Source organism: Lynx rufus, unplaced genomic scaffold (assembly GCF_022079265.1).
Source record: "Lynx rufus isolate CCGP_SWC_20201006 ecotype Redwood Valley unplaced genomic scaffold, mLynRuf1.p SCAF_7, whole genome shotgun sequence".
Lineage (NCBI taxonomy): Eukaryota > Metazoa > Chordata > Mammalia > Carnivora > Felidae > Lynx > Lynx rufus.
The window spans coordinates 24034130-24048482 of record NW_025814889.1 but is presented as its reverse complement, the minus strand read 5'-3'; the positions used below and the strand labels follow the sequence as shown (position 1 = coordinate 24048482).

The following is a 14353-nucleotide window of genomic DNA, read 5'->3' as shown; positions in this document are numbered from 1 at the left end:
AAAACATCATAGCTCAAAAGAGACAAAAACAAAAGCACAGACAACAGAAACAAATAAACCCAGTGTTTAATATATAGGTCAGCAACATGATGAGTAAAGTCTTCTTTATAATATACAAATCCAGAAATTCACATCATTGAAAAATGTGGTATGAAAAGATTCATAAAGGTGCTGGCAAATCTCTGACTTGCGAACACTACTTGATTACAAGATATTTGATGTTCCCAAGAAAGATTATTTCGGGCAAGTACTTCAGTTGTTTAAGCCACCCTAAATTTACCAAATGACTACTTCTGTTCAGAAGATGTCTCCTGATTTGTTGAATCTCAAAGGAAAATGTTCTGGCATGTATCAGATGTATTTTAAAAAAAAAAAGTTGATCAGGCAGGATAGAGATCCCAACTTGTTATTGAAAGGGAGCTACTTATTTCTCTAATGATCTGATTATCCGGAATGAAGGGAGATGAGAGGAAGGGAAGCTAAAGCTATAATTTACTGGCTTGTATTTGTACCTTCATAAGAGATGCTTGAGATAGCTGTGAGGCACTGGGTAAGAAGCGTCAAGTAGAATTCACTGCCCTGAAGGCCCAGCTCTCTGAGAGCAGGGGATCTGGGACCCCACAAGCAGGACACTGACCCTAGTTAAGACAGACAGGCTCTTGAGGTTTCCTAGAAGCCTCTGGGTATAGACACTGAGAGTGGAACAGAAGAGGAAATAGAAGGAGGATGCCACATTAGAGGTTGTAGGAAGCAGACCATTTTCTGACCTCAGTAAATCATCCCTCTGAGCTTTCTGGAAAGAATTCAGAGGAAAAAGGGTCTGTAACTTATAAGCAACTCATGCTAGTGGGAACCCACACCTTTGTAACCTGACTATAAAAAAAAAGAAAAAAAAATTGACGTTAGGCTGGAAAGATCTGGAAATTTGAGTTATACGTATTAAAAGTGAAGATGGGAGAGATAATCAGGAAGCTAAGAGACATTGCATACAGATGCTATTCAAACAACTTCCTGTTCATATCTATAAGTTAAACAAAATCTAGAATGTTTAAGTTTAATTAAGCCACGTTTCTTACCTCATCCAAAACTTCTAGGGTTGCTAAATCGTCTACATCCTTCAGAGTGGATATTAGTGATCTACTGAAGTTACTTTTCTTGGTGTGAATACGTTCATGTCTGTGGAGCAGTACAAAGAGAAAAATCCTTTCTGACTTGAGAGCATCTGACTTGAGAACTGATCATAGCGGAAGTAGGTTTTAGATATATAGGAGATTAAAAAAACTACGAAGCTGGTTTCCTAAATTCAATGATGACCACTTATCAGAAAATAGCCTAATATATTTTATCTGTTTTCTCCTCTCTATTGGAAAATTACAACATGTCAAGCTTACCTCACAGATGATGAAAAAAGTCCATTAATTCTATCAAGAACTCTCCTATATATAATTTGCTTGGAAGCTTCCTCTAAATTCCTATGTGTGACTTGATCTGTTACAAATTGGTGAGTCAGAGAGACCTGAATTCATTAGATTTCCAATTTTGTCTGAGGTAGTGTCAGACCATTGGTGGCCAAGGAATGGCAACATTAAAAATTATTATTCATCAGTTTTTAAGAGAAATACAAAATAAACCCCATTGTGAATTTTCAAATGGTTAGACGCACGTAGAAAATTGGTTTCAGGCACTAGGAATTTATTTTCAAAGGAAACATTTCAGCAACTTCAGAGAACAGCCAAAGATTCTTGATTTGACACGAAGGCTGTGGAAGCTGCTGAGATAGACACCATGGTTTGTTTCAACTTTTCTGGCCATGAAATTCTCATCTACTTGGTGTCTTGAACAAAACTGTATTTTCAAGGTTTATTTTTGGAGATACAGTAGACTTTTGAAACAATGTGGGGTTAGAGGTTCCAATGTCTCCACAAAGTCAAAAATCCAGGTATAACTTTTGACTCCTCAAAACTTAACTATAGTGTTGACCAGAAGCCTTACCGATAACATAAAGTTGATTAGCACATATTTTCTATATTTTATTCTGTATTCTTACAATAAAGTAAGCTAGGAAAAGAAAATACTATTAAGAAAATCATGAAGAATAGGGGTGCCTGGGTGGTTCAGTGGTTAAGTGTCTGATTCTTGATTTCAGCTCAGAGGTCATGATCTCATAGTTTGTGAGATCAAGCCTCACGTTGGGCTCTGTGCAGAATTCTCTCTCTCCCTCTCCCTCTGCCCCTCCCCTGCTCACACTCTCTCTCACCCTCAAAATAAATAAAATTAAAAAAAAAGAAAATAATAAGAGAAAATACACTTACAGTGTTATATTGTATTTATTGAAAAAAATCTGCATACAAGTGAACCAGTGCAGCTCAAACCCATGTTGTTCAAGGGTCAACTGTACTTTTAAGCATTTGAATTTGTCCATTCGTAAAAGGAATAGACTATGAGGAATAACAAGAGCCATACCACTTACTCAGTAGACTTTAATGGTTTCTCATTGCTTAGCGAATTAGGTGACTATTTTTTAAATTTTTTAATTCCAGTATAGTTAACATAGTGTTATATTCATGTCAGGCATACAATATGGTGATTCAACAATTCCATATACTACTCAGTGTTCATCAAGATAAGTGTTACTCTTAATCCGTTTCACCTGTTTCATCCATGCTCCCACCTACCTGTCTTCTGGCAACCATCAGTTTGTTCTCTATAGTTAAGAGTCTTTTTCGGTTGGTCTCTTTTTTTCCTTTGTTTGTTTTGTTTCTTAAATTCCACATATGAATGAAATCATGGTATTTGTCTTTCTCTGACTAGGTTATGTCACTTAGCATTATACTCTAGTTCCATCCATGTTGTTTTGTTGGCAAAATTTCATTCTTTTTTGGCTGAATAATAGTCCATCACACACACACACACACACACACACACACACCACATCTTCTTTATCCATTCATCTATCAATGGACACTTGGGCTGTTTCCACAGTTTGGCCATTGTAGATAATTCTGCAATAAACATAGGACTGCGTGTATCCCTTTGAATTAGTATTTTTGTTTTCTTTGAGTAAATACCAAGTAGTGTAATTCCTGGATCATATGGGAGTTCTACTTTTAATTTTTGGGGGAACTTCCATACTGTCTTCCACCATGGCTGCACCAATTTGCATTCCCACCAACAGTGCATGAATGTTCCTTTTTCTTCACATCCCTGCCAACACTGGATGTTTTAGAATTAAGTCACTATTGATAAATTGTCCCCACCTCTATCTTTGGCCAGCCCCTCTTTTGGTTCACTGGATTCTGTCTTCTCTCATTTATTCAAGGACACCACTTCCACTGGTTCCTCTCTCATTCCCAACATCACTCATTTTTCCCTCTCAGGTATTATAGTACTTGTCTGAAAAGAAACAAACACAACACCCTTTCTTGAGTTCCAATTTCTTTCATCTACTCTTATTTCCTCGCTTTATAGCAAGAAAAATCCTCAAAAGAATTATCTCTACTTAATTTCTTTCCATCCTTTAAGAAAACCCATTTCAGTCAGGCTGCCATTTCTTACTCCATGGAAATAGCTCTTGTTAAGAACATTAATGGCCTTACACTGCTAAATCCAATGGTCAAGTCTAAGTCCTCATTTTACTTAACGTACTGGCAGCATCAACAAACTCCTTCTTAAATATACTTGTTTTAGTGTCCTGTACACTTCTCTTGATTCTCTTCCTTGCCTCACTGGCATCTCCACCTGAGTATCTTTTTCTGGTTCCTCCTCATCTTTCTAACTGTCACATTTGGGATCTCTGGAGCTTCAATCCTTGTGGTTATTTTCTTCTGTATCTACTCACTTCCTGATTTCAGAGCTTTAAATACCACTTACGCATTGACAACTCTGCTGATCTCCAGACTTAAGCATCCAACTGCTTACTCAACACTTCACTCAGAAGTCTAACAGGCAGACTTAACACATCCCAACCCCTCCTGAATATGCAGCCCCAAACCTGCTCCTGTCCCATAATTCTTATCTCAGTAAATGGTGACTCCACTCTCCTGATTGTTTATGTTAAAAAGCTTAGGGATCCTTAGCTCTTCTCTTTCTCTCATATCTTTCATGCAATCTACATACAAATTCCATCAGCTTAATGTCAAAGTCCATCTAGGACCAACAATATCCTACCACCATCACCTCTGCCATATTGCATCCCACTATCACTATCTCCTCCCACCCAGGAAGGTTCCCTGCTGCCACCTTTGCCTTCTACATTCTTCTCAACATTGCAGTCAGTAAGATTTACCCTTTGTTTATATTATTTCCTCTTCAGCTGTATGATGAAACTTTATGTTCACAGCTCACCTCAAATGTCACCTCTTAAAACTTCTCAGCATAATTCTATACATCCTTCAGGACAAATATTTTAGTTATGGCATTTCAGCCCATCATTTGTATATGAGCCCTATTTCCTTAACTAGACTGTAAAGTTCTCTGGGGATTTCTCAACCTATGGAGCTGGAAAAGCTGGATGTCCATATGCAAAAATAAAAAAAAAAAATCTAGACACTAACCTGGCCCCTTTCACATAAATTAACTCAAAATGGATCACAGACCTAATTGTAAAATCCGAAACTGTAAAACTCCTAGAAGATAACATTGGAGAAAATCTTGATAACCTTGGGTTTGGAAATGAGTTTTTAGATATAACACCAAAAGCACCATCCATGAAAGAAAAAAATCAGTAACTTGGACTTCATTAAAATTAAAAACTTCTGCTCTATGGAAGATACTGTTAGAGAACAAAAAGCAAAGCCACAGACTGGGAGAAAATATTTGCAGATCACCCTGATAGAAAACTTGTATCTAATAATGGGGATAGTTTTACTTCTATTTTCAACTCTTAGATTTCCCAATTTCGATAGCATTTACAAAAATTTACAAATATACACTTATTGGTATGGATGATTTAGTTAATATTTGAATCCATTATTACTCTGTAAACTCCAAGATGCATGAGGCTGTGTGTCCTTGGTTCCCCCTTGTACCTTAGGAACAAGCAGATTATTTAAAACATAGTAGGTTGAATGAATGAGTCAATATATATCCTGTACAATTTCTGGCACAGAATTTCCACTTAGTTGGTCTCCATATTTGCTGAATTCAACAGGTATCATCTTATTTATTCCCCTATTTCCAAAGAGACTCATACTATTTTTGAGAAAACAGAGAAAGAAGTCCAATTATCCATTTAATTGCAGAGCCCTGAGTTTTTCATCTGTTTTTATGGGCTGATTTGGTAGCTAAAGACTGTTCCTAGAGAATTACAAGAAACAGATGGTGAAGAATATGGGGATCAATATTTGGCTGGCTGCTACACTCACTCTTCCACTCCTGTAAATTCATCCTCTGATGCTTTTGGTATTAGTGTCCAAAAACTGAGAAAAGATATTATTGTAATGACTGAAAACCTCAGATGGCTCCCCATTTTCTACAACATGAGTTAAAAACTCCTTGGCATGGAATTCACAGCCTTGTCTCAAAGAGCCTTTCCAGCAGCATCAACTATCATCTCTGTACAGAACATTCCCCAATATGCCAAGTATTTCGAGATTCTGTGTTTTGCTCATTCTTTCTCTGCCTGGAATTATTTTCCTTCCATGTCTGGCAAAGTTCTACTTTATCATACAAAGTCAGGCTCAAATAACATCCTCTCTGTGAAGCTTTTGCAGGACTTTGCAGAGAGAATGCACTACTAGCAGAGAAGCTTTCATATTTAAGTAGGAATGTTCATCATTCCTAGTGGACTAGGAGAAACTTGTGGGCAGAAACCAAGCATTACTCATCTTTCTATGCCTGGCATCAAGGATACAGATGCATGAAATATGTTGGCAGCTTGAATCACCATACTGAGCCCCACCCAACTAGCCAGTATGCCAAGAATATTATCTCTTCGCGTGACCAACCCTATGTCCTTCTATTTTAGTTCATATCCCATAATTTCTGGCAAACCTTTTAATTAAGCCAGCGGGCCCCAAAACCTACCTGACATACCATCTTTCTGACCTCTTACTGTAATACGCTTGTAATATCCACAGAATTCAATTCTGTGATTCACAGTTTTAATGGGAAATATGAAATTTCGCTTTTTTTATATATATGTACCCAAGTGTGCAGAGGTTGTCAGGCCGATATCTGTTGGGGAAAAGGGGAATAACATGCACGGGGGCCTGGAGGCAGGAGGGCATACGTTGTGTTCCTTGGACTTAGCGAAGGGCCCTGCGGCTGAAATGGTGACAGGGACAGTGGTGCGTGGTGAGGCTGGACTCCAGGCATAATGGGAAGCCACTGAAGTATTTCAATGAAGAGGAAGACTGGAAATGATGGAGTAGAATAGCCTATTGTAGTAAAGAAAAAAAATCACTGTACTCTAAAAATAAACATCATCACTAATGTATCACTAAGGACAGCCAAGAAAAGTTAAAATTCTAGTAGTGAATATTTTATAATTTAGGGTCATATTCTAAGAACATATTATAAATGTGGCATTTCAAACTAGTAGATAAAGAAAAAATTCAAGAAACTGGGCCAGAACAGCTAATTAAACATTTGGGAATCATGTACCTTATGTAAAAATATATTCCAGCTGGATTAATAAACTTAACAGATTTAAAAATATAATCATAAAGTTCTAGGAGAAGATATAGAAGAATAGTTGTGTAATAATAATGGGGTAGGGATGGAATGTAAGTATGATAAGATAGAAAAGAGAATAAAAAATATGGGGTAGATGTGACAGGATAACAATTTTCATAGTATAATAAAAACACAAGCTATAAATAAAAAAATATTTGCAGTGTACATATATGATGGAAAAAAATCAATGTTTAATATATCAAGAACTTTTGAAATTCAATAAAAAGAACACTGAAAATGAGATACCATGAGAAAGTAGGATTTTAGGCTTTTCTATTTAGATTTGAGAAGATAAATCTATCCCTCTCATCATTTCCTAAAAAGACACGTTATCACCAGAAAATACTGAAACCTAATAATCTTCCCTAGATTGATGGCATTAAAACAGCTGAATCATATCATCTCTGCTGCCTCTTCCAGTCCTAGAATTCTATAATTTGTCAACTTAATGGGCTTGATAATTTTGTGTATTGATTAGGTATATTACCTAGGAGACGGATGATTGCTTCATCATGAAGAGAAAAATGTAGAGTCATTTTCTGTGAGTCTAAAAAACTTTTTTTTTAAGTCACTTATAAAGACTTTATCAGGGTGATTGTGAAGATGGCTTGGTCCTACTCTAGAACATGACTCCTCTATTTTCTTTTCAATTCAACTCAAGGGTAGAGGGGCTGAGGGATGCAGAGCCTGGTTGAACAGGTGACAATAATGTGTAAAAAGTCAGGGTGGATTATGGATTGACTGAAAAAGTATTAGACACTGAAGTAAATTCTGAGATGCTTATATAGAGAATCAAAAATTATTTCTGGCTCAGTTGGTTAAGTATCTGACTCTGGATTTTGGCTCAGGTCATGATCTCACGATTCATGAGATCAAGCCCCACGATGGGCTCTAACAGTGTGGAGCCTGCTTGGGATTCGCTGTCTCCCTCTCTCTCTGCCCCTCTCCCAGCTCACACTCTCTCCCTCAAAATAAATAAATAAACTTTAAAAAGTTATTTCTGAAGCTATATGAACCCTTTCCTTTGTTTAGATCATAGTATTAATGACACCCAAGTAGTATTAAAAGCATGGGCTCTAGAATCAGAATGCTCAGAGAAAACAACAAAAGAGTTTGTGAGGATAAACAAAAATAGATTTCATGTAAGATGTTTATTTAGAATGGGCACTTGAAAATGCCTAATATTTAATAGCTATTATTACTCAAACTGTGGCTCGACCACTTACTAGCCATGTAGCCTTGGACAAGTAACTTACTCTGCTTTCTCAGATATAAAATGGGAATAATAATAGTCTGTTTCATAAGGTTGTTATGAGGTTAAATTAAATAATACATGCGAAGTGATTCATTCAGTACCTGCAATGCTTAATAAATTTTAGCTATTATTGTTGCTTTTATGGTCATGGGTTCGATCTTCATATACTTTATATTTAATATTTTATTTTAATTTATATTTAATTATATTATAAATTTTTATTTCTATTAATTTTATATTTAGTGGTCTCCATCTCTTCCCACTCCAGATACCCTTCTACCTTCAACAAACGTAACTTGTAAATACACGACACTGGACTCAGCATAAACCAAGCAAGAAATGAGAAGAATTTGGGCCCAGGTCTTGCTAATGGAGGATTCATGAATATTCTTGTCTTCTCAGGATTTCATTGTGTTTATTGTTAAGTCCTATGTATACCCTGATGGTAGCATCTCAGCAGGAATTATGCATTCTATCAGATGACAGGGAAACAAGCAAACTCTTTCTTTTCTTCTCCTCTCTATTCTCACTGCAGTGTTCAAGGCTGACTTTAGAGAACAGGGCTGAAGCTTAGATGGTGCACTGTGAAAAGACACACAGCTGCCAGGCACATCTTGGCTCCAGCACACCCATCTCCCTGACCATTTCTTGCTGGTCAGGGCAGAGTGGTGCTCTCTGCCAGGCCAGCTTAACTGGAGAAGGCCCATGGTCGCTGGAATTGCCTATCTGTGTTTCTCCCATATCTGTATTTCTGCACCATCAGTTACTGTTAGACAGGGTCATTGGAATGGGCTGCTCTGGAAAGCATGGTCAACACTGCTGTCACTTGGTTAGGTCTTAACGTTTATGGAGACAAAGCGAAAAAACCCCCAACAGTTTCAGCTGTCATAACAAAGCACATTTATTATATTCTTTCATGTGGCACTGAGGCATGATTAGTTGCATCAGTGATATCATTGTTCAGCTTTAAAATTAGCTTAACATTTAAAAAGCTACCCAATTAATGCACAAGATCACAGGGTGTAAGAGTGAGAAGAACAGGTAAATATATTACAGTCCAATTTCCTTCCATTTTATGAATTGTCAGCAAGCCTGTGATATGTCCAACCTTTTGGCAAAACTCAAATGAAGCAGATGATTGATATGACATCTCCATCCTGTTTGGGTTTGTTAGGCTTTCCCCCTCCAAACACACACACACACACACACACACACACACACACACACCAGGTAGAGCTTTAAATTATACATGTTTCAACATCTATTACTGCATTCACTCATTCAATAAATATTTAAATTTCTACAGCATCCAATATATTTCAGGCAATTCAGAGCTGGGCTAAAGCTATGAGGAAAACAGAAGATAGGGTCACCTGCTCAACAGAGCACACACTCTGATGAAACAGTTAACAATGCACATATAAACAAAAAAGTTAAGATAATTTGGGCTAGGGCTGATATGTTTCGATAGATTCATTTTCAAAGAAGAAGATGTTAAAATCAAGGATGTAGCTGTGGCTATTGCTACAAATACTACTCAATTAATTGATAAAGCTGTATTTGCTCACATGGGTTTTGAAAATACATAATCATTCACAGTTAATTAAGGTATATACAACAGGTGTATAAAAGCTTTCTCCATAAGTTAAACATCTTAAAAGCTATTGAAGTTTCAATGAATAAGAAAAAAAAATATTCTATGAATGAAAATTTTAAAAAGATCAGCAACTGAGAAAATCTTTTACATCTTACATGTCTCTTTTGGTCACTAATGTATCCTAGGGACCTAAACAGTAGCTGGCAGATAGCAGGTAGTCAATAAATAAATGTAGATTGAGTAAATGAAAAAGCAAATGATTATCTGTCAAAGTAAGATATTTAGTCCAATCTTCATCACTACCTTAATATGATATCCATGCTTGTTTGAAACAAACTTAATTCTTTGGAGACTGTATAGATAAAAACTTTGAATTTTTCCCAGTATAATATTAGGTATTTTTTAAAATGAGTAAGTACACCTAGATTTCCAAAAAATATGTAAATGTTTCTATAATTTCATACATTAGTGAATATCTAATCAATCACGATTGCTACTATTTTGGTGAACCTTCATTTTTCTGGTGTCTAATTTTTTAAACAATGCATACAACAATTTGTTAGATTTAACTACATACCAAGTATCACACAGTAGATTGTAAGGCAAAATTTTTTAATAATTAAAAAAATACATGTTTATAGAAAGTGAAAGCTATAGATTTCAGAAGTGCATTTTCTTTAGAATCCTCTCATCTATGTCATTTTTCAATCCAATTAATTTTACTGAGACCCTGCTCTGTGCAAGGCACTGTCCTAAGTGTTAAGGGATTACTGTAGGTGAAAAGAGATCCAAACCATATGTTCAATGAGTCTCAATCAAGTGGGAGCTATAAATACATTTAAAACAACACAAGACATATGGCAAGTGCCAAACTGAAGTTAAATTAAATAGCAAGGAAGCAATAATCCCCTTCTGGTGAACAGGGAATGGTGCTTAGCAGATTTAGCATTCAATCTTGGCATTTGAGTACGGACAGGGTTCCACAACCTGAGGAAGAGTATTTGTATGTGGGTGGTGACTGGCAGGTGGTCAAATCTGAGAGAGAGTAGCATGTGTGGATTGACCAGAGAGGGCATGTGCCCCAGGACAGTGACAATCTATTGCAGCCAGAAGGCAGAGTGCTAGTGTGGGAGAGGCTAGAGGTTGAGGAAACTGGGATGGCGGAGGGCATGACTGCTGAGAAACACAGAGGTCTTCAATGCATTCAAATTCCAAATATCCAAAGAGCAAAGCACACTCTTCTGCAACAAAGCCTAGAACTCCTCCAGCACTTGTCTCACTGGCTGACCCATCATCTAATTAACTGCACACACCAGAAATCTCCGTCTCTCTAACCTCCTATATCTACTCCATCACCAGATTATGTCGTTTTCATCTCCTTAAAATATCTGAAGTCTTAATTTCTCTCCATCTCCACTGAGGAGATGAGAGCCCATTAACCAAGGTTGGAAACAGTGAGAAAGACAGGGAAAAAAATTGATGTCATGAAAGCTCCAGAACACATGTAGGAACAGCTCAGAAGGGTTGCCTGGAGTTGCTGACTTGACACATGGGTAAAAAGGGGCATTTCTTACAAATGAACAATATTCTGCTCTCCTTCTAACTCTTAAACCAAGAGGGTATTGAATAAGACCTCAATGTCTATTTCTGAGTAAAACCTCCACTGCTACTCCCTTGATCTTTAAGTTCCCATTATTCTTATTGGATTATGACAAATAGTGAGAATGACCATATATATATAAATTTAATTTTATTTATTTTGAGAGAGAGAGAGAGAGAGAGAGAGAATGTGAACAGGGGAGAGACAGAGAGAGAGGGAGACAGAGAGAGAGAAAATCCCAAGCAGGCTCTACATTGTCAGTGCAGAGCCCAATGCAGGGCTCCATCTCATGAACAGTGAGATTATGACCTGAGCCCAAATCCAGAGTTGGATGCTTAACTGACTGAGCCACCCAGGAGCCATGAGAATGACCTTTTTAAATAAGTTAGATGTCAGTCTCCAATCAGCACCCTCCAATGGCCTGATGTTACTAAGAGAAAGGCCCCATGTAAACTGACCCGTCCCTACCTACTGCATCAGATCTTGTCACCCCCTGCTCCCTCCTGGCAGGGTTTCCAATACTTGGCGCGGTCTTGCCTAAGGGGTCTCTGGACTCTTCCTCCACCTGCAGAGCCACAGGCTGATGTACCTCCTCCATTGGGAGGTCCCGGCTGATGCCCCTCTTTAACACGGCAGTTCTACCCTCCCCCATCCCTCCAGGAAGTTCAGTCCTCCTTACCTTTCTCTGTATTTCCTTTAGTGTATATCACCATCTTACATATTACATAGTTTACTTATTCTATTTTGCTTTGTTTGTTTTTTCATCTGTTGACTGACTTACCCCTTACTCCTAGACCAGATTCCTTCAAATGGTAGGTTCTCAAAATACATTTTTCAAACAAAAGGAGTGATAGGTTGCTTTACAAAATGTTCATCTATGGAGCCAAAGAAATTTTATTATTTTTTTCTCTGATTATAAACAATTGGAATGCTCAAAGAAAAAGTATATATGTACACATATGTTTATACTTCAAGATAATTTTACACTTCTAACATTTTCCTTTTGCCTTCATTTTATAGAATTGGTTTCCATTCTTGTTACTTTATTATTTTATTTCTGAAAGACTTGGAAAAAGCAAAGTCAGAATCCTTCTATAAGATTTTTGTCCTCTTGTGTAAAGTACAGCTTGTTAAACAGATTATCTTTTTCATTTACTCTGTCATACTGAAGAGACATAGTTTCAGACTATAAATATTTTCTTTCTGTGTTGTCAAAGGTCACAAATACCCTTAGGGTGGATATTACAGCTCCACTTGTAATTCAGTTCTACACACTGAAAAAAGAAACAACTACTGCTGCCTGATGTTAAATTTTTATCCTTACTATTCAGTTGTACTGTTATAATGCAACAGCTTTATTTGCTTTTAATTTGGTAAAATGCACTCTTGTAAATACCAAGCTCTATGCTGTAAGGTGATTCAGGAGTCACTGGGGGTTGTACAGAAATCCTTTATCAAACATAAATCTAATCAATGGTTTTGTTTTAGTTTCCTTATCCATCTTTAAATTCCAGTAACTAAGTCACAACTGGTGGTACCAATGGGGGTACAGGCTCTCACTGGTATGCTCGGGAAGACCAGTTTTTATTTACCTGCACTTGGACCCCTTTGGCCAAGTACGTACTTCTGACATGGTGGGGAGGAGAGCACACACCAGCCTGGCCAGCCAGATCAGCAGGTCAACTCTGGCAATGACAGCAGTGATGGACGTTCACAGTTACCCAGCAAGCCCCCACCACATTTTTAATTGCGTTTTTCATTCACAGAGCTCTTCCTCTCTCACATATAATTTTGTAAAGATGTGCTTTCATCTGGACTATACAGATAAACACTCATTCATAAAACTTGTAGCACTGTTGGAAGGAAGGATGAAGTGGGAAAAGTGATACATGAAAGCAGAGGAAAATCCATATCTATGTTAGCATCTTCCTTAATTTATTCTAAATAGTTGCACTAAAGCCCCCTATGATGTTGTCCCTACTATTCTAAATCTCTTTCTACTTTCTCTGTGTGGGTGCTAAAGTATATGAAATAAATGAACACCAATATAATATGCATGTTGCTATATGATACTCTGTACCATCATAATTTCATTAGTGACACCCTTAAAAATCACTTCTTGATTTTTCTTTTCTCTAATGCCTTCTGCCCATTCATTACCATGACCAAGATTCCATACTCTAGAACAGGGATTGGCAAATTTTCTTTGTAAAATAAAAAAAGTAGATGAATATTTTCAGCTTTGAAGGCCACATGACCTGGGTCACAACTACTCAATCTTGTCATTACAGTATGAGAGCAGCCATAGATAATATATGAACAAATGACTGTGTTCTAATAAAATTTAATTTACAAAACTAGGAGGCAGGCCAGATTTGACCTGGAAGCCATAGTTTGCTGACTCTGTTAGGCAAGAGACCCGGGGAAAAGAGAAGGGTCTAGAAAAGAGGGACAGCAGAGGCGCCTGGGTGGCTCAGCTGGTTAAGTGTCCCACTCCGCATCTCGGCTCAGGTCTTAATGTCACATTTCATGAGTTCAAGCCCCACAACATCAGCCTAGAGCCTGCTTGGGATTCTATCTCTCCTTCTCTTTGCCCCTTCCCTGATTGTGCATGTGCTCTCTCTCTCTCAAAATAAATAAATAAACCTAAGCAAAGGGGGGGACAGCAGACACTACCAATGATCGGTGGGTCAAAAGATAGACAGTCTTTTTAAAAAAATAAATGTATTAAAGATTAATGTATGCATGGTGACTGAGAGTGTGAAACTACTTTAAAAAATTAAACCATGAAATGCTTAGTATTACATTAAAGTCCACAAGCTAGTTGCAGAACAGGTATCTCATTTAAATAATGTGTCCATGAAAGAGGTCTGGGGATCAAGGTGTTAGAAAGTGCCTCTTCTCCAATCACATTGTTTTCTATTAATGCTATAGTTACTGGCTTCCACATAAATAGAAGCTCTCTAGAAATACACACAAAACACTGGACACATTGGTTCCCTTTGGGAAGGGACATAAGTGAGACTATTTTTCACTCACTACTCTTATGCACTATTTCAATATGTATGCATCACCTATTTAAAAAGCAGAATAAAAGAAAATGTAGGTTATGTTCTAGCATAGATTTTGATTTATAACTACAAAGCAACTGCATCAAGAAAAAGTATATGATCCTTTACGAGTTGGACAATAGGCACAATCTTACCTATCAAAAGGACTAATTTTA

General features: G+C 37.3%; 1 protein-coding gene across 1 annotated transcript in view; it reads right to left on the bottom strand.

Annotated features, from left to right (window-relative positions):
• Positions 1-14353, bottom strand: part of MYO3A (myosin IIIA) — a 226806-nt gene that overhangs the window by 138785 nt on the left and 73668 nt on the right. The window contains exon 9 of the mRNA XM_047066241.1: positions 1077-1176. Within this exon, the coding sequence (XP_046922197.1) occupies positions 1077-1176 (100 nt within the window). The remainder of the gene's footprint in view (positions 1-1076; positions 1177-14353) is intronic.